This window comes from Heterocephalus glaber, unplaced genomic scaffold, assembly GCF_053883595.1.
Source record: "Heterocephalus glaber isolate CG9 unplaced genomic scaffold, H.glaber_assembly_v1.0 deba00001428, whole genome shotgun sequence".
Taxonomy (NCBI): Eukaryota; Metazoa; Chordata; class Mammalia; order Rodentia; family Bathyergidae; genus Heterocephalus; species Heterocephalus glaber.
Window position 1 is genome coordinate 18,516,632 of NW_028258293.1, and position 19,392 is coordinate 18,536,023.

At 45.1% G+C, this 19,392-nt stretch overlaps 1 protein-coding gene and 1 pseudogene across 4 annotated transcripts in view; both read left to right on the top strand.

Annotated features, from left to right (window-relative positions):
* The first annotated feature begins 3,381 nt into the window (after window positions 1-3,381).
* The window catches only part of Galnt18 (polypeptide N-acetylgalactosaminyltransferase 18), a 343,509-nt gene continuing 327,498 nt past the window's right edge, over window positions 3,382-19,392 (top strand). The window contains exons 1-3 of one of the 3 annotated variants that reach the window (XM_087211670.1): window positions 3,382-3,558; window positions 6,223-7,269; window positions 7,843-8,279. In XM_087211670.1, the coding sequence (XP_087067796.1) occupies window positions 8,045-8,279 (235 nt within the window). In that variant the 5' untranslated portion in view covers window positions 3,382-3,558; window positions 6,223-7,269; window positions 7,843-8,044. Of the gene's footprint in view, window positions 3,559-6,173; window positions 7,270-7,591; window positions 8,280-19,392 lie in introns of those variants that run through there. The other 2 variants (XM_004851426.3, XM_021263800.2) reach the window with 2 other exon arrangements.
* LOC147827990 (serine/threonine-protein phosphatase 2A 55 kDa regulatory subunit B delta isoform pseudogene) overlaps window positions 8,111-19,392 on the top strand; it is a 152,124-nt pseudogene continuing 140,842 nt past the window's right edge. The window contains exon 1 of the transcript XR_015451447.1: window positions 8,111-8,279. The product of XR_015451447.1 is annotated as a serine/threonine-protein phosphatase 2A 55 kDa regulatory subunit B delta isoform pseudogene (transcript). The remainder of the gene's footprint in view (window positions 8,280-19,392) is intronic.

A 19,392-nucleotide genomic window follows, 5' to 3' on the forward strand; every position in this document is an offset into this window, starting at 1 on the left:
GTCTGTCCAGTTACCTGGGGACAGGGGATCTTAACCCTACTCTTGAGTGTGTCAGCTCCTTCATTGTGTTTACAGATGCCGATGCACAGTGGACCATTGTAATACCTAGTCACCTTGGATTTGGGCTCTGATAGTAAAGTGATTATATTGGCATCTGTAAATACATTCTGCCACATCCGCCTGTCCATTGGCACCTGCTGAGGCTATTTTATCTGGAATCATTCATTTGAGTACTTTGTACTTTTGTGCATCTGCCGTTTGTCTTGGAACCAAGTTTATACAAGTCCTTTGATGACAAATTCCACAGCTCTTTGAGGAGGGGCTCTGGCCCTGCTGCAGTTGCAAGCTGTCCCAGGCTCTGGTCTTTGGCTCTGTCAGGGGAAGCAGATTGCTGACTACCTCCCAGCTGCTTCTTGCCACTTGCAATTTGTGCTTTCTACAGAAATCACTCTGTTCTGAACAAGCCAGTCACCTTGCTGTTGTGAGAAGTTTGTGTGTCTGCTGAATATTTTATTTACCATCTGGCTGGCAGCAAAGCCTAGAATACGCCTGTGGGGCTGTAATGTCCCAGACCATTGAATACCCATCCTAAAAAGGTCACTACTTCTTTTTTGCCCTCAGGCACCAGTCTTCCTCACAGAAGGCCTTTACTAGTTTGAGACTGTGAGAATGAGGGATTTGGGTGAAAAGCAGTGAACACAGTTTTTGTTTTTTGCGGGGGGCATTAAGGTGGCCACCATGCATTTCTCCACCAAGCTTCTTGTCTCCCTACCTTCCTGCAGCCTACACAGGGGCTTGCATGGAAGCACTTTTCGCACAGGGAATCTGTGACTCTCTGACTGCTGTCAAAGGAGCTCTAGATGTGATGTCCCTCTGCTCTGCTCTATCAACCAGATCCTTACCTTTGAGAGGGGGAATTAAGGATATTTTCTTTGTTCAAAGGACAACATCCAATTAGCGATCGAAAGCTCTTCTCAGTCCAACAATCTGTTTGCAGATGTAAATACTTCTAAACTGTCTCTCACTTTTGAGTATTAATCAGACAGCGACCCCTTCCTTGAAGACAGATGTCCCATAGCTGTTAGTTACTCAGCTGGGAGGTGGGATGGAAAGAATGCTAGATTGGAGTCAGAGCCTTTTACAATTTTTACTCTTTAATGTTTGGCATTTGATGCAGTTCTCTCATCTATAAAGTGAGTATAATGGTAACTTACCTGTGGAGCTCTTGTGAAAATCAAGACAAGACATATGTGGATAGTGCTTCATGGATTGATCAGTGCTCGTATACCCGACCTGCCCTAGTGATCTGGGTGGTCAGATGAGGCATGTGACTATTTTGTGTAGTTCCACTCATTTCTACTCATGTAAATTGTATGGAAAAGTGATACTCATCCTTTCACATAGAAAAATTAAAAGTATACATTTAGTCCTTGGGTTGCATATGTATACTATATAATATGCATAGTTATGAACAGGGAATGAAATATCATGATTTGTTATTTAAATAAACGTGGTAAGTAACATCAAAACTAACATCTATGGGATACTTACCACAGCTGAGTGCCAAGCTTCACAAATATTATTTCATTTAATGCTTACAGTAACCACATTAGATACACTTTACAGATGAGGAAATTGAAATGCAAGAACATAAGTAACTTCCCCATGTTCACAAGTAGTAAATGGTAGAATCAGAATTCAAACCCAAGTCTGTTTGGTTACATGTATGTGATAACTGTCCTCTATTGCTTTCTTGGTCAACACATTTCATTTCCTACTGTGCACCCCTTTGAAGAACAGGAAGCCCAAACTTTCATAAAATCTCTCACTGCATGTGTAAAAGCAGACAACTCTATAAAAATGCTATGTAAAAGACACAAAATAAAGAAACGGTTCTGAGTGAGTGAAAGAGTGGTGGTTGATAACATCCCTGCTCTCACTATGTGGTGAAAGTGATTATATACCTTAATGACTTTTTATTTTTCAAAAGGAAACATCCTCATAGGTAGCATAAAGAGCTCAAGAATCTTGTATGTGCATGTGTTTATATAAGCATGTGTATGTATGTATGTGTGCATGCATGCACACATATTTGTTCTATTTGGTAAAAATCTTTTCCACACTACTGCTGTCTTCCATACAACCATAAACCATAAAGGATGGCCATTTTTCTAACAAGAAGAATCATCATATGAATGCCAAGGGTGAATTGTACTCAGTGTGATGTGCTTAAAGCTCACAGCATGTAGGGCTGAACTGGCCATTTGTTGACTAGGTGTAGTTATTCTTATTCTACAGATGTGGATATGGGCTTAGTATAGTTTTGTTGCAAAACTAGCATAGGTCACAAAACAGGTCTGTAACCAACACAAAGCAGACTTCAGCACAACCAGATGAATCCTTTTTACAAATTAAAGAATAATTCTAATTTTGCAAGTATTACATTAAGAACTATTCATCTTAAAAATTCAGACATTGCAGATGAACCTGGTAAGATGTTTGGAAGTTGGCTGCTACTGCTGATCCTGGTTCTTTTCCAAAAGGAAGCCTGTAGTTTACAGTTTTGTATGTATCACTTCTCAGATTTTAATGTATACATGAATCATCTAGGGATTTGGTTGAAATGCAGATTCTGACTCAGGAGATGTGGAATGGACCTGACCGTTTGCATTTGGAATAAACACCCAAGTGATGCTGATGCAGCTGGTCCATGGACCACCCTTTGAGTATAAGGTCATAAGGTAACATGTACTTTTAATCTTATTGTTATTGCCAAGTTACATTCCAGACTAACTGTGCCAATTACATTCCCACCAGCAGAATATGGGAGCACTTATTTCCCAGTTGTTCTCCTTAATACTTGAAAATTATTGTATTATACTTTTTGTCTGTTAGGTGAAGTATAGTATCTATATTTTTAAAAACATATTTCTAATTCTCAACAAATTTAAGCATCCTTTCATTTTTGTTAGACAATTAAATTTTCTATTTACTTAATTGTCTACTTATATTCTTGATCTATTTAGACAGTTTTACATCTGTATTTTATTGGATTATATGAATTCTTTATATATTCTGGATCCTTTGGCCTGTTAAATATCTTGCAAATATTTCCCTCCAGGGAAGAAAGTGCTACTCAGAAGAGCTGTCCAGAAACTGGATGGCAAGGGAGTGTTCAGAAGATAGACAATCACATGTTGGAGAGGAATGTGGGGCCTCTGCCAACTGCTTACACCTTTCTCTTTTATATTAATATATCAAGTGGGTGCTTATCCCACTGTATTACAGTTACTACAGTTGTTTACATGTTGGCTTCCTCCATAAAAGGGGTGTAGGGCTAGGGTGTGGACTGTGAATCATTTCTGAATCACCAGTACCCAGCATTGGGTCTAGCACAGAGAAGACTCAACTGAAAAGCCATGTAGTAGAAGACTCAGTGGACAGAGTTAGGTCTAGTTGTAGGATTGCTGTCAGGCTGTGCTCTGAAGTTCAAATAGGAGCTGCTTTGGGTCTAGAATAAGATGAAAGAAGAGGAACAAGAGGACCCTTTGCCCTAAGGTAGGAGAAAGCTCCCTCTGGGTTGCTTGTTTTTCCTGCTGTAATTTGCTTTTTAGATACTTAGGTGCTCAGAGAAAGTAATAGTAACAATAGTTAATACTACTTTACAAAATATAGTACCTTTAATGTGCTTTATATAATTAATTTATCTAATTCTCATAGAATCCCCATGAGATTATCACTATTATTCTCATTCTACAGATGAAGAAACTGAGGCCCAGAGCAGTTAAATAACTTGCCCAAGATCATGCAGCTAGTAAATGGCCAAAGCAGGATATGAACCCAGCTGTCTGGCTCTCTAGTCTGTGCTCAATAAACAACATATGAAAATACTAGACTGGGCACAAAATAAGTACCAGTCAAGCATTCATTTACTACCTGTCTCCCAGAAGCATGCCTTTTCAATCAAAGACATCTCAGGCCTGTAGCCTGGCAGAATCCAGTCTTAGACCTCCATTGCCCTGGTGTCCACACCCTGCATCCGTCCTTGCTGGAAGCACACCCATGCCTGTTCTCGTGAGAACCTGGAAAGCCATTTCCTATGCAGCCAGCCCAGGGATTGAAGTGCTCTTCTAGACCTGTTTTTCTCCTTTATCTTCCAAGTCCTAACTGGCACCTCTGGCCCCAAGGCTTTGTACAGTGCTGCCATCTGGTGGGGATAGATGGCCACTGATGAGCCTCACCACAGAGTGGACAGGGTCCACTGCCACTGGCCAACTTTGGTTCACTGCTCCTCTTTAACCCTCAGGTCGGGCACCCACAGACTGTAACTGATTGGTGGCTCAGTTCCATTAATGACTGGCTTTTCCCAACTCTGGTGTCACAGATATTTTTAAAGAAGGCTTAGGTGTTGGTGGGATGATACGTGGGTAACAAGTCCCATTTAGCCTGCCCTCAAATCACATCAGGAGGACAGCTTCCTCCTCAATGTGCTAAAATCTAAAAGCTGTACCAGGGAGACTCCATCAAGGGTTTCTAGTCTCCTTTGTATTTTCGTTAAGGTGGCAGGAGTAGAAGGAGATCCCAGCTTCATATTCTCAGAGTGAGTTTAAAGAACTATTTTGTATTAGAGTCTCTGCCCACACCCGTTATCCGATTAACTCTTCAGTTCTGATAAACATCACAAAGTCTGATAATGACCCCCAAGGAAGCATTTATTTAAAGGGAAGGTGAGGAAACACTTAGGGGTTCAATAAATGACCTAACTTTAGAATCAGAAATGTCTTCATACTTCAAGGATGATCATTAATAGATTTTTCAGGCTCAGAAAAGAGGCCCATATTAAGACTACGAAAGTCAGATTATACTACATGTGTGGAGTAAACTGGACAGTGTCCAGGGTAACTGGTCATTCAGATAAAACCTCAGGACTCAATAATTACTTGTTGAATAGAATGAAAGATAAGAATCTCTATCCCTAAATTGTTTATAAAGAAACTTGTGGGGGGCCAACTCCTTTTTGACCTTGTGACTTGGCAAAATCTTTGTGGGTAAAATCCTTGTGGCTCACCCCCACTTCCCTTGTTTATGACCAAGAGGCTGGGAGTTGACTTAGTTACTTTCTCCTTGCTGAGACACAATACCTGACATCCACAACTGTAAAGAGGCTCACAGTTTGTAGTTGGCTGGCTACAAGGCAGGGTGGCATGGCAGAGGAGAAACAGCTCATAGTATGGCAGAAGGAAGCAGAGAGAGCCAAAGGAGGAGGGAGGGAGATAGGCCCTTCCAGGCCACACCCCCAGGGACGCACCTTCTCTAACCAGGGTTCACCTCCCAAATGACATTTATCTATAAACTAATCGGTGGAATAATTCACTGAAGAGTTTCACACCCCCATGATCCAATCACCTCCCCAAAGCCCCACCTACGAGTCCATAAGGCTTTGGGGGGACATCTAGATAAAACCATAATAGGGGTCATGAGTAGAAAGCATCCTGGGACAACCAGTGCCTGGGGCAAACCATCATTCCATGTAGGATAGCCTATCAACCTATGCACATCAGTGCACTACCGATGGGGAAGACAGACATCATGAACTGAAAGTGAACATGCTGGAGCCCAGCTAGCTAAGATGAGAGGAGCCCCTTGCTGCCTATAGCTTTAGCTCCTGTTAGCTTCCATTAGGGGAGAGAGAACTGATATTGGTCAGTAGGGAAACCAAGTATTACTGAATAGCAGGATGGAGTTCATGGAGCTATGCCCTGGCCAGGGAAAGGAGGGACCAGAGTTTGGAAAGAAACAGAAAAGCTTGCACATCTACAATGTGTCCAGCATTAAACCCATTCTCTCCTTCAATCTCCAAAACCAGACCTTCAGAGTGGGCACTGTTTACATTTGATACTTGGGCAAAGTTGAGCTCCATTGATGTTTTGAAGCTCATGCCAACTCACATAACTAATAAATGATGGTCCAAGGATTAGAATTTGGAATCTGGCTAGCCCTCCAGTGAAGAGTCTTTGACTTTGTCAACTCAACCAATCCCATGACTTTCTGGAGAGGAGAGGCCGCTTCACATTCCTTTTTATATTTTTGTTGTACTAATGCTCTCCAGAGTCACATTATCTGAGAGATCAGCAGGTATAAACTGTCAGGTCATACATTCCACTTTGTTTCCTGCTTGAACCTTATATTTCTAACTTGGAATTTTCTTTGTTTTCCCATTAGGAATGTAAAAAAACAAGTTTTTCTCCTCTGGCTAACCTGGTGGTGGTGTAGAAGGTCCTGGGAGACCTGGAAGAGCTGAATTCCAGGGTTCTTTGGGAGAGGATGCAAAATGGAACGAAGTTAGAGGTGAAGAAAAATCTTCTTGGATCCCCAGCTGGTGACGATGTTCATAGCACCCTTTGGGTGTTTTTGTCCGTAAAAACACTGGTCAAGGTTCCCTTGGCCCATCCTGACATAAACTGTCCCTTCTTTGCTGTTGTACCCTCCCTTTTCTTATAGTGCAGTTCTCTGAATCCAGAGGTGTTCTTTGCAAGAGCCACATCCTGCACGCTGCCAAGGCTGGCTGGAGTGCTAGCCCAGAAGCTGTGGCTCACCGAAAGCTGCCTCTCTTACTTTCTGGCCGGAATAATGCAACATACAGAAGAGTGTGAAAATTCATATTTTTTAAAGTCTTTGTTAAAATTTTAAAGAAATTCTGTTCAGGTGCTGAGAAGCGGTTGGTTGCTCAGTAGAAGGGAAAAGAGGAATAAACGTTTGCCCCAGAAGCAACCCGGTGGTGCCCCTCTGCTATCAGTCACCCCTCCAGCCAGCCCCATGGCCTTCCCACAGCAACAACACACAAGGCCTGCGGGGACTGTACAGTTCACCGAGAGCTTCATTTTCCCCAGGCGTTTCTCCACAGCGTTTCCCTGTGCAGGGAGAAGAACTTGGTCCCACTTGAATGACAACTGGGGTTGCAGAACACGACTTACTTAGTCCCGGGAACTGCATAAACTGAAAGGACAACCTGGACAGGGCCACAGGTTGCCAGCAGAGGCGTCTAACAGGCCACCAATGGTGTATTTGGATATTCCCGGGACCAGGTGTCCGGCACAAAGAGGACAGCCGGCAGGGTGGAGGCCGAAGTGAGGCCATAGGTAGGCCAAGGACGGAGCGGATGTCCACAGGGCCTCACTGCTGGTGGTCGCTCTGCGTCCAGCAGCGGGAAAAGGTGGAGGAGTCAGTCTTCTGGCGGAACCAGCGAGAAAAGCCCTGTGGCCAGGGCAGGTGAGGCTAGCTGAGGCTCTGGTCCGTCCAAAGCCAGAGATTCCTGCTTGAGAGCGAGCAAGGCAAGTCCCCAAGAGGCGGAATCTGCCGCCCTGGGGCGGGGACCCGCCGCGCGCGGTTCCCGGGAGCTCAGGGTCCGGGCAGCCCGTCCCGCGCGGGTGCAAGCTCAGGCGAGTCCCTGGGGGCGGCGCTAGGGCGGTGGGCAGGTGGGGCCCCGGCCCGGACTCCGCCCCCCGAGCCCTCCTCGTTGGTCCGTGGCCGCACAGCAGCGGCCCCGCTCCCGAGCCGGAGCGCGATTGGTGGCGGCGCTTGTCGCTCGGAGGGGCCGGGCCGCGCTGCTCCGCGGCTTTCCCCGCCGCCGCCGATACCGCCGCTGTCCTCCGAGCAGCGCGGGTCTGAAGCACCCGGCGCCTGGCGATGGGAAGCGGCGCAGCCGCGGACCCAGGCAGTGACAAAGTTTCCCAGACGTGCGCTTTGGGTCACGCTGCTGCTGCCATCCGTGACGGCTCTGCGAAGCTCTCAAGGGTTTAAAAAAAATCCTTTAAAAAAACCCCATTTCATTTCCTTTGTCAGCTCTCTCCCGGTGGCCAGCGGCGACAGCTGCAAACTTGGGCACGGCGGCTCCGCAGCCCGCGGACCGGCTTTGGGGAAGCTCGAGACTCAGGTGCCCGCGCGCCCGGCGGCCCGACCTCGCCAGGGGGCGTGAGCGCGGGGGAACCCGGGGCGCGCAGCGAGGAGGGGCCCCGGGAGCTCTATATGGAGGAGGGGGCCCAGGATGGTGTGCACCAGGAAGACCAAAACTTTGGTGTCCACTTGCGTGATCCTGAGCGGCATGACCAACATCATATGCCTGCTCTACGTGGGCTGGGTCACCAACTACATCGCCAGCGTGTATGTGCGGGGGCAGGAACCGGCGCCGGACAAGAAGCTGGAGGAAGACAAAGGGGATACTCTGAAGATTATTGAGCGGCTGGACCACCTGGAGAATGTCATCAAGCAGCACATCCAAGGTATGGGCACCCCGGGAAACTTGGCCGCCCGCGGGGCCCGGGAATGCCCAGTGCGGTGCGGGGCGCGCCGGGGTCCTCCCGGCTCGGGGTGCAGCCCGCGCTTAGGTTCTCGCCGGCAAAGGGAACCCTGGGCGTCTGCGGCCCTGGGCGCTTCCCCGGGCACACGTGTGTGAGCGGGGCTGCACGCGCGCGAGTGTGCAGCTCGCGGTCGATGTGGGGGCGTGCTGCGCACGTGTCCAAATGTGCGTGTGACTCCAGGCTGGTTGCTCGCGGGCTCTTGGGATCGCACGCAGGTCCAGCTTAGAGCATTTGTGTGTGTGCGAGAGATCGCGCGAGGGCGAAAGAGCTCATGTGGCCTCCTGAAGGGACGGGCGAGTTGCTCGCACCGTCCTAGCTGTTGGCATTTAGGACACAGGCTGCGGGACTGTACCCAGCTAGGAAAATTGCTTCGTCCCAGCCCTGGCCCCAGCCTTGCTGTGCTCTGTCCCTGAGCGACTGAGAAGGAGAGGGACAATCTGTGGCCGGGGGCTGCTGAAATCAACATCTGTCCTCACCTCTGCCACAGCTGGCGGGCCTCCGACGCTCCTTAGGAGCAGGTGTCAAAGCTGCTGGAGCCTGAGCCGTGGCCACTGCGGTGGCGCTTCTGCCTAGGACAGAGAAAACCAGCCCTGGGCTGCGCCTTCCCAGCGGGGACCTGATGAAGGCCCATCCCTCTGCTAGCTCCACTCCCAGGCACCGTTCCCTAGCCTAGGGAGTGGCAGGGAGGAGCGGGAGACCCAGGCGGGTGGGCCTGGAGTCCAGGCTGCGCCGGGTGGGTGTGCTCCGGGCCGTTGCGGGGTCCAAAGGGAGGGGGCACACAGCAGCTCGCCCCAGCCACCCGGTGGGGTGAGCTGTCAGGGAGGGGACGGAGTTCCTGGCCCTGTGTACACACAGCGCCTCTCTTGCTCACACTTGTCTTTCTTCCCCTCCCTGAGCCCTCTGCGTTCTACTAGGCTGTGAGCTTCTTAGGGAACGGGCTGAGGCGAAATCACCTGTACACCTGGCAGGTCTGCGGGGCCCTGGGGCCAGCACGCGATCCTGGCAGTGTGGGTGGCATTGAAGGCTGTTGCCTCCCCCAGGATCAATCGCTCTCTGTCTCTGTATCCCTCTCTCTAGTTGACAATAGGTGCCTGGGTCCCAACCTTTGCACCTGCTGCCCTTCCCAGAGTAGGGACCTGCTCTGTCTGTGTTTCCCCATGTGGCCAGAGCAGCGGTTGCTCAAGGGAGGTTCAGCCAGGTTCAGGGGAGGTAGGAGCAGTGACCCTGTTCCTTATGCTTCCTCACTAATGACGTGCTTGGCCTCTGACGCTTCTCCAGAAGGGTGGCCATCACCGTCGGGCTCTCCTTCTTCAGGCCGGCCTCTGCCCTCAGTCAGGCACTGGGTCCGGCCGACCAAAGGATACATCCGATGGTGTCTGTTGCTGCTATTTTTTTACTTGTCATTTTCTATACCCGGGCCTGGATTGACAGTTGATCAGCCATAGAAGTACAATGCTTGCCCCAGGGTTTTTCACAGTATTCCCTGGATATACAAGGCTATGCCTTACTTTGACATTCCCAGTTTGTCCACAGGTTTTGAGAGCCTTTTCACTCACAAATTTTCATGCGTATTGCCCCCCACCCTCATTGCATGTGTTCAAAGTGATCCTCTTGTATCTTTCTGTCTGGTCAGGGAGACTGTGGGTAAGGTACTGCTTTGGGAACCATGGGGGGCATTGTGAAGCCCTGTGCTCCTCCACCTGGAATGTAGACCAGCTCCAGTGATTTATATATGAGGCTCTCATGGAAATGAGCACAATGTTGAAGTTGAAAGGAGTCTTTGTGATTTTCTCCCAGGAAACCTTATAACTGTGCGTTGTCTGAGACTTTCAAATGTATGCCTGAAAAAATGAGAGGTGAGTGAAAAAGAGAGCAGGATCCTTGCATCATGTGTTGGTCTAGTTCTCTTGTGTTTGTGCCACGACTCCTCTGGATATTCAGAAATGATGCCAATCTCAGGACAGAGGCCAGAGTTATGGGCCCCAGTGGGGACTTGGGAAAGACCAGCAATGAGGCAGACAGGGGGCACAGGTTATTTTGTCGGTTCTGTGATGGTGTAGGGATAAGTGACAGCCTTCTCATGGCGACAAGGCTGTCCCTGAGCTTAGGTTTAAGGAACACAGGTAAGGGGCCCACAGAGGGACTGGCTAAGTGCAGCGCTCTGAAGGCAGAGGGTGAGAAAGGACAGGAAGATCAAACTCCTGACTTGATGTGGGCCATTCTTGCGTGTCCACCAAAATCTTGAACAATCCACTTTCCACTGCTGAGATGAGAGGAGCAAGGAAAATTATGAGAGCTGAAAATGACACAGCACCGACTATGCACCACACCCTACTCTAAGAGCTTTGCCTATGTTGGCTTCTTTACTCCCTACAACCTCATGGTAATATTAGCTCCATTTTACAGAAGTGGGTACCGAGGCACAGTGAGATTATTTCATTTGTCCAGGGTCAGCCCATGGTATATGGTAGTATAGGGATTTAAATTCAGCTAGTGTTGCTGCAGGGCCTATGTTCTTCTTTACTGTATAAAAAGAACAGGTTTATCCTGGCTCTTGGTTCTGGAGGCTCGGGAGGTGCCAGTGTCAGCTGGGCTTCTCTTTTCAGAGTCTGTGTTCTTGGTTACCTGTTATCCTGCATATGGAGAGGGCTGGCAGGTCTCAGGGGAAGAGCACACTCTCTTGGTGTCAGTTGACAATGATGGAAGTGGGTGTGGAAGTGAAAGGGCTCAGAGGGAAGTCAAGGGTGATGGGATCAGTAGTTTCCCACTTGGAGATGCTTTCTGTGGATTAATGCACACAGCTCTGGGTTTGGTTTTGTTTCATTAGGAAGGGCAGAGATTATATTCACCTCGTTATTGCTGGATGACCACCCAGGACCATTCCTGGCAACTCCATAAAGAGCAGTTACTGGATGGCTGAGTGGGTGAATGAATGAGTGCAGAGTGCTGGTACCCAGTGCACCAATTAGTCATTAACAGAAGCTTTGCTATCTCCAAGGATACGTCTGCTTGGAGTCTTGCTCAGGCCTCTCTCTTCTTTGGAAGGAATGTTGTCTCGAAGCTGCAGATGTCACAATATGTTGTGCAGGATGTTTGAGAGGACTTGCAATTAGAAGAGGCTTTGGAGCGTCACCCTAGAGATCTGTTCTAGTCATGACTGAAAAGTTTATTTTCCTTTTGGGGATTGCAGTGATATTTCATTTTAATTTGTTTTCTGATTGAATGATTTAATTAGATGGTATGTGGAGATCTCTTGGGAATGTAAATTGTATTTTTGAGCAATTTTTTAAAAAAACCAAATAGATGTTAAATGAGAGAGTGGATAGCTTCAGATTTTAAAACAAGCATCCTGATGGTTTGGAAACACAAAATAAGTGTTAGTACAGGTTCATTCTCAGGACCTTGTGAAGGTGAAGTGGGTGAAGGAGAGAATTTGCCAAAGTAAGCCAACCGAAATGTTGGAGAACTTACAAAAGAGAAATGTTGATTGACTCATTTTGGGAGTTCAGTAGGAACAAAATTGGCTTTATTCTTTTCTGGATTCCTATTTTTTCAAATCTGTAAAAAAGTACCAATGTTTAAGAAAATATTTAAAAATGTATAAGATTGCCCATGATTCATTCTATCCTAAAAATAATTATTTTGCAACTTTGAGTGTTTCCTTCTAGTTGTATCCATTTGTCTCCATATTTACAAAAGAAAGTGTAGTTATGGTTTATATGTAATTTTGTATTCTGCCTTTTTCACTTTACTTTTTGCTAAAAGCATTTTTTTTTCATATTTGCTACCCAGTTTATTAGTTCAACATTTATCTCTTGGGGACCTACTATATGCCAGGAAGTATGCTGGGGCAGTTATTGGGGATAATAGTGGTAAACTGAGATGCTCTTGGTCCCTGGTGTAGTAGATTTGTTTTCAAATAAACAGGATTCCTCTTATGCAACACGGTTGGAGCTTAAATTAGTCAGTTAACTGAAAGATTGCTCAAAGCAAAGAATAAAACAAATAATACATATACAATTAAATACTTTTAATGTTATTCAAAATGTACATCCATTGGCCAATATTTTTTTTACAGGTATTGGAGATCAAACTCAGGGGTACAATAGTACCGATCTACATTCTCAGCCCTGTTCTTTCATTTATTTTTAACTTTGAGACAGGGTCTGGCTAAGTTGCCCAGGCTGGCCTCAAACTTGCAGCCTTCCTGCCTCAAGGTTGAGTGGTCAAGTGGCTGGGATCACAGGCAGATGCCACTGCGCCTGTCCACTGGCAGTCTTCTGATGTCAGGCCGAAGCTTCGTCACTGGGGCGGGTGGACAGCAGGTGTTCCCCTAGTCCTCCTGGCACAAACCCCGTAGTGCCCCTTTCTGAAGGCTGACATCTAGTTCTGCTTTGAAACCCCTTGGGAACTAGAAGGTGCTTGTGAAGCAATCTCACTGTAGTAGACTAAATTTTTATACTCTGTCGTCTGATGTTTATAATGATTTTGCTGACATGTAATTTAACTACCATTATTTGACTCCCTTTTGTATAAAGTCTTTTGAAAGCATTTAAGTGCATTTTCTGAGAAACAACAACTGTCATCTTTTTTAGTTATCCTGAAGCTTGTTTATGTCTTGCTTCATAAATATGACTTTTATCTTTTTTATTAAACGTTTTTATTTTTATTAGTACACGTTTGCGCTACATAATGCTTAGATTTATTGTGAGGAGTTGGTACCTGTGCATAACACATCTGCATTCCTTTTTCACCCCCTGCTCCCCTCCCGTCTCCCTGTTTCTTCTATTTCTCTGTCTCCTTCCCATTTTCAAACGTTTGACTCCATTTGTTGTCTCTCAATTCTATTTTTCACCCCCATTTCCTCCCCTTCCTCTGTCCTCCTCCTTCCATCTCTCGATTCCCTTCACATTTGGAAAAGATTCCCATACTTCTTATCATCCATCTTTTCTTTTGCTCTTTCCTTATATTTTGGGTTTCTCTTGTGAGAGAAACCATGCAATATTTAAGCTTGTGTATCTGATTTATTTCACTTAATTGTTCTCAAGGTGCATCCATTTACCTATAAATGATGCAAGTTTATCCTTCTTTATGGCAGGATAGTACTCCATTGTGTATAAACATCACAGTTCCTTTATTCATTCCTCAGTTGATGGACATATAGGTCATTTCCAAGATGCAGCTATTATGAATCATGCTGCTATAAACATGGATATGCATGTATCGCTATAATATAATGCCTTTAACTCTTTTGGGAAGATACCTAGAAGAGGTATAGCTGGGTTAAATGAAATTCCTAGTTTTAGTTTTTTGAGGAATCTCCATATTATTTCCATAGTGGTTCTAGTAGTTTATCAGTCAGATCTCATTGGTTTTCATAATATGTCATTAAATTGTGTGGTTAAAGTGAGAAGTACAAGCAGTATAAACACACTTGGGAACAAACCCAGTGGATGATTGAATAGCATACTTTGTGATAGAGAGATGAACAAGAGTAGAGAAAAGCCCATATGGAAGGAAAAAGGCCTCGTGGGGTTTATTTTCTACAGGAGAGGGAAAGCATGTTTAATCTGCAGAGTGGAGTGCAGGATCTTTTAAAGAAAACTTTTACTGTATTTTTAATGACTGAATCGTATTCTATCATTGATAGGTCATGTGTTCATTATTGATAGGTCATTTCCTATTGCTAGATGTTTGTCTGGCTATTATAACTACAGCAGAAATGAACATCATTGTTTTTCTGGATTATTTTTAAAGATGTCTTGCCGGAAATAGGATTACTGCTGACTCAAAGAGTACAAACATTTTTATGAAAGATTATTTTTCAAAAGGAAAGCCTTTCTGCACAGCCACCAATAATGTTTATTGTAGCAGTGTCATGGAGCCCAGGCAGCTTTGAGTGTCCCGTTCCCCTCCTAGGCAGATGAATCACCATCAAATGCACCAGCCTTTTGATCTGTCCTCCTGTGACCACTCTAGAACTTAATCTCCTCCCTATGCCTTCCATGGTTGTTTTCGTCTTGTGGCAACTATTTTTCTCTTGGAGTATCAGTGTTTGTGATTTGTGTATTTTACATACATGTTTACTTATTTGTATCTTCAATTCATTAATAAAAATATACATTTTCTTGTGGTATATATTATATACCTGATTTTTATTTTAGACGAATGCCTTAGGATAGCATGTTTCAAATAGTGTTCCAAGGTGTGCCAAAATTCAAGAAGGCTTGACCTGGGCCCTGAGAAATCAAAAGGTCAGAGTGGGTCTCTGAGACCCTCCTAGACCTGCTTCTTCCCCTCCTTCCAGCCAGTACAGCTCCCTTTTCATCTGTTTTATATTTGGTGTTCTGTAGAATATTTATTTTTCGAAAGGCTCTTCTTTTTAAAATGTTGAAAATCACTTTTTGGAGAAAAGGAATGATGAGAAGGTTACATTTTTGTGAGGGATGATGGTAGCATAAAGAATTCAAGAGAATAAATAAATCTCAAAAGAAATTGATTTCTGGGTGGCATTCTTATAACATCTATTTACCCTTCTGAATACCATGATTAATAATATATTACATTATATGACTAATTTCCGAATCTATTATCTTACTGCATCAAGATCGTCCCCAACAATGGGAGAAGTGGGTTATTAACTGCATTTTGTTTCCTGAAAGTTTGTCAGGCATGTTATGTGCATATTAATGTACATCAGACCCCTAACAGCAGGTTGTTCACCATGATTACAAGCCGTATATGGGCCTTGAGAATCAGAAATTCCTGGGTGTGAATGCTTTTCTGTCCCCTCTAGCTGCTGGATGTCACCTAAAATTGGCTGGCATTCTTACCTGCTCCTTGAGGTGGCAGGGTTTGTGAAGAAAAGGATATGGTGTTTGCTGAGTACCTGGAGTTGATTTAAAGAGTAAAGCTATTTGTACAAAATTATATTAGTAACAATGTTTGGTATTTTGAGAGAGTTCAGTAGTAAGATTTAAGGTTGAACCTAATTACCTTGGTTAATAGCCATATCTTCATGAAGTAGAAAAACCATGCTGAAGAAGACAACTTTTCCCCATGGCCAAAGGATTTTCATTTTTAGCCAGAAGTGTGTAGGCTGTGAAATAAATGAATTTCACATTCTTTCCCACTCACTTGACATAAATTGTTATTTGCCCTTGATAAGTAGGTTGGTATAGAATCTCAAGGAGAATTCAAAATGAAAAATGTTTGGGAGACATAGTCTGGTTGTCTGGTTCACGAAGTCCTTGGAATTCAACTTCAGTCATTTGGGTTAGGTTGATCTAATTTTTCAAGAGTATTTATAGGATTCAGAGCCACATCAAGGTTCCTGGAGCATCATGATTGCCATCTGGTAGAATTTCTGACCTCACTTTATTTGGAAAGCTGTTGTCTTGCTGTAGGGTTTGGGGGTTCTCTTTAGGTTGGTTTCCCTTTCTTACTGCTGGGATCTATTTAGGAGACAGGGACAGACCCTGTGTCCTTTGGAGAAGCATCTTGGAGTGCAATCCAACTCGAGGTGACATTACATAGAAGGTCCTTTGAGAAACACCCAGCTGAGGATGAGTGGTGAATGTAGCCAGAAGGCAGCAAGGTGGGCTTTGGGGAGAGCTGGGATTAGGCATGAAGTCAGAGGACCAGAAGTCCATAAATGTTGAGTGGACACTGAAAAATGTCTGTCAAAAGCTGAGGGTTCTGACTCAAATTTGGCAGATTTGATTATTCTACCATGGTTATCTTCTCAAACCCCACTTTGCCTTTGGGGTCACAACATGCAATGCTGAGCATAGGCAGTCTCCATATTTCCTCCTTGCTCCCACCCAGGCCTTCCCATGCAGGGCATGCATCCCAGGGCAGGGCCACGATGATGCCCACCTGCGCACACTGCATTCCTTGTCACTGTACCCCTTTCTTTCCCACTCACAAAAGCGTATTTGTATGCATGGGAACTCAATAACCTTGAAATCTTTTATTCACAGAGTTAAAGTTAATCATTCATAAGCTTTGGTACTTAAATTCTTATTAATAACAAATTACTTCATAACTTTTTCGAAAGTACAGTAGGTTGTGGCCATGATTGGAAACAACTGGTTCTTCCTTGTGGGTCTGTGTACTCTCTGTGGACTCTGGAGTGTGGCCACCTGGAACTTTAAGCAAACGGATTTCGGTCTATATGAATGCTAATGTTTTGGTAGTTTTTCTGGGTACACAATTATGGATTAAAATATGTTGCTGGACAGATCATCTCAGTGGGGATGCAATTCTGAGATGTAGTTCTCTTTCACTGCCTGATAGTCACTTTCAGTTTTATGACAGTCAATTTTGGGAGATGAAGTTGCCCTTAATGATGCCAGTTGAAGCATTTAAATATCCCATTCTAGTGAGATACTGACAGGTTCCTATATGAAGTCACGACTAGAAGGGTATTGACATACTTCACTGGGCTCAATTCTGTTGTCACTGCTCTTTGAGAGGTCACACAAGTACAGTGTTTGGGTAGAGCCAGAGATGTGGCATTTGTACTCTTCACTTTGGGACAGGTGGGAATAGTGGAAAATAATGCTTGAAGAGGAAATTTGAGGGCAGCTCTCTGGCATGAGGGTGCTCATTCTACCAGTGTGCTGAGTTCAGGTCTCAGAGTAAAGCACTCTCATTAGGATTGTTAAGTGCTACATCTTACCCATTTCTGGGGCCTTGTTGGGCTTCACTAGTGTGACTTGTGTAAACATCTCTGTCTTCTGGGAATTCAGAGCTAAAGGTCATTGAGAGGCGTGAGAAGGTAATTCAAGGCCCCTGACAAGACAGGCTTTCAAGCTTAGGTTAATAAGTGTCATGATAATAGCATCTAGGGACTTAGGAGAGCAGTACCGAAATTGCTTAGGCCGGTGAATACAAGAGTGAGAAAGCTAAGGAGAAATTTGGAGTAACAAATGAGAATCTTAGACAGATCTTTGATTTATGTTACAAGCAACAGCCATATAAAGAATTAAAGATTGATTGTATTGAGGGAAGGGTGGAGAACTACTCTTGTGTGGCAGAAACTGTCTAGGTGCTGTCCTCACAGGATTACTTATTTCTTTCTTTCAATGGACAAATAACTTCTTGTTAACTAATAATTCCTTTTCATTTTACAATGAGGCAAGGTATATTTTTAGAGGTCAGAAAACTAAGACTTAGAGAGTACATCGATATGGTTTGAGAATGTCCCCTAAGGGTTCTTTTGGTGGAAGCTTGGTCCCCAGTGGTGGCCTTGAGCTAGTGGAACCTTTGGGTCCTAGAATTGATCAGGTCATTGAGGACATTGTTCTTGGAAGGGATTAATGTAGATCTTCAGGACCCCAGTTAGTTCCTGAGAGGACAAGTGGTTATAAAAAGAGCAAGCCTGGCTCCCACATCTCTTTTGCTTTCTGTTTTAGCACAACTGCTCTCCCCCTCTCCCATGCGGTCCCACCGTGATGCGTTCTGCCACACTGTGATGTGTCCAAAGGTCCCTCATGAAAGGCTGAATCCATGGGGCTGCCTGACCTTGCACGTTCAGCCTCCAAAACTGTGATCTGGATAAACCTCTTTGCATGTTATCCAGCCTCGGGTGTTTCGTGATAGTGGCAGAGAATGGACTAATGAAGGTAGTTTGCTCAAGGTCAGGACTGGTATGATAGGTGGTGGAGCCAGGAGGATGAACTGTCTCCAAAATCTATATTGTCTCTATGGAGAGGAATGGGAGAATATTGGATCATGTTCGAGCCTAAGGTCAGAGGCTTCAAGTCCAGTGGGAGACTGGGGAGAGAAGTCAGGCAAGTGGGTAAAACAAGGAACTCGAGGTTAGGGTGGGTAGAGGAAGAGGCCTTGTTCCAGGAGGGTGACTGAAGTGCCACCGTGAAGGCTGTGGATCTCTTGGGATCATTGTGGATCACTGTGGGTCCCTGGAGGATTTGTCCTTGTAGGCAAAGCAGTGTTCTAACTGCAGTTAAGTTCCATGTGTGACTTTCTTGCACCTGCTGTGTGCCAGGCACGTTGCCCAGTGTCTTCCGGTGCACTGGCACAGTCCTGTGTCTTCTGGGGTGACCAGCTTGTCCTGGGTCACCCCGGACTTTCCTTGTTATAAAGAGGAAAGTCTTGGGTCCCAGGCAGCCTCACAGGCCAGGGCAAACCTGGATGGCTCATCACTCCTTCCTGTTTTCTCAGTGATGACTTCTATTTTGGGCAGCTCCAGCACCAGGGCAAAAACTGCCCTTCTCCTTGTACTGCACCTGTGCCTTCTGCTCCCTACTTTTGAACTTTGATTTGCTAAAGAGTCATCAGAAGGCAGGGAGGGTCAAAAGAGCCCCTACCCCATTTTTCCTGCCCACACAAGCTGCCTCCTGTCTCCTTTGTTATTCGTTCTGCTTTGGCACTCTCTGCTTTTAGCTGTCTGTGCCTCTCAGAATTTGGAAAGGAAAAAACAATTGCTTTAAAGGAAAGCACTAATAAAGTGGTTTGGGCACAAAACATCAGCGGCTGTTTATTTGCCCAAAACAGTAGGAGTCCGTATTAATAACCTTGTGAGTTATATACTTGGAAGTTAAAAGTAAGCAAAAATCTTACTGGAGACCTGCAAATGTGACTTTATTCCTTTATTGAACTAATCTTTCTTCCTGTTTATGCTGGTGACATTTTCTATTATCCATGCCAAAGATCCTTTTTGATCTCCGGTTACAGATTTACTTAGCAGTGGCTTGGTTAGTATCCGAGACAGAGGAATTTTCTGGTTTTTCTTTATAGCAGTTCTAATGCTTGGTGTTTATGTGAAATCCTGCCTCAAAGGATTTCAACAAGTGGGACAGGCTTTGCCTAATTAATCATCGTATTTCCCTGATGGGAGAGAAGGGGCCACAGAGGAGCTGGAGGGGCTCGAGGAGCTTTGGCCCAGCCTCTCAGTTCACGGGCTGAGAAGAGCATCTTAGCCTTCTGATGACTTCAACTTTGAAATCTCATTTTAATAATAAACTGATCCTCTGATTTGCTTTAGTTTCTAAAAAGCGTATGGAGGAAA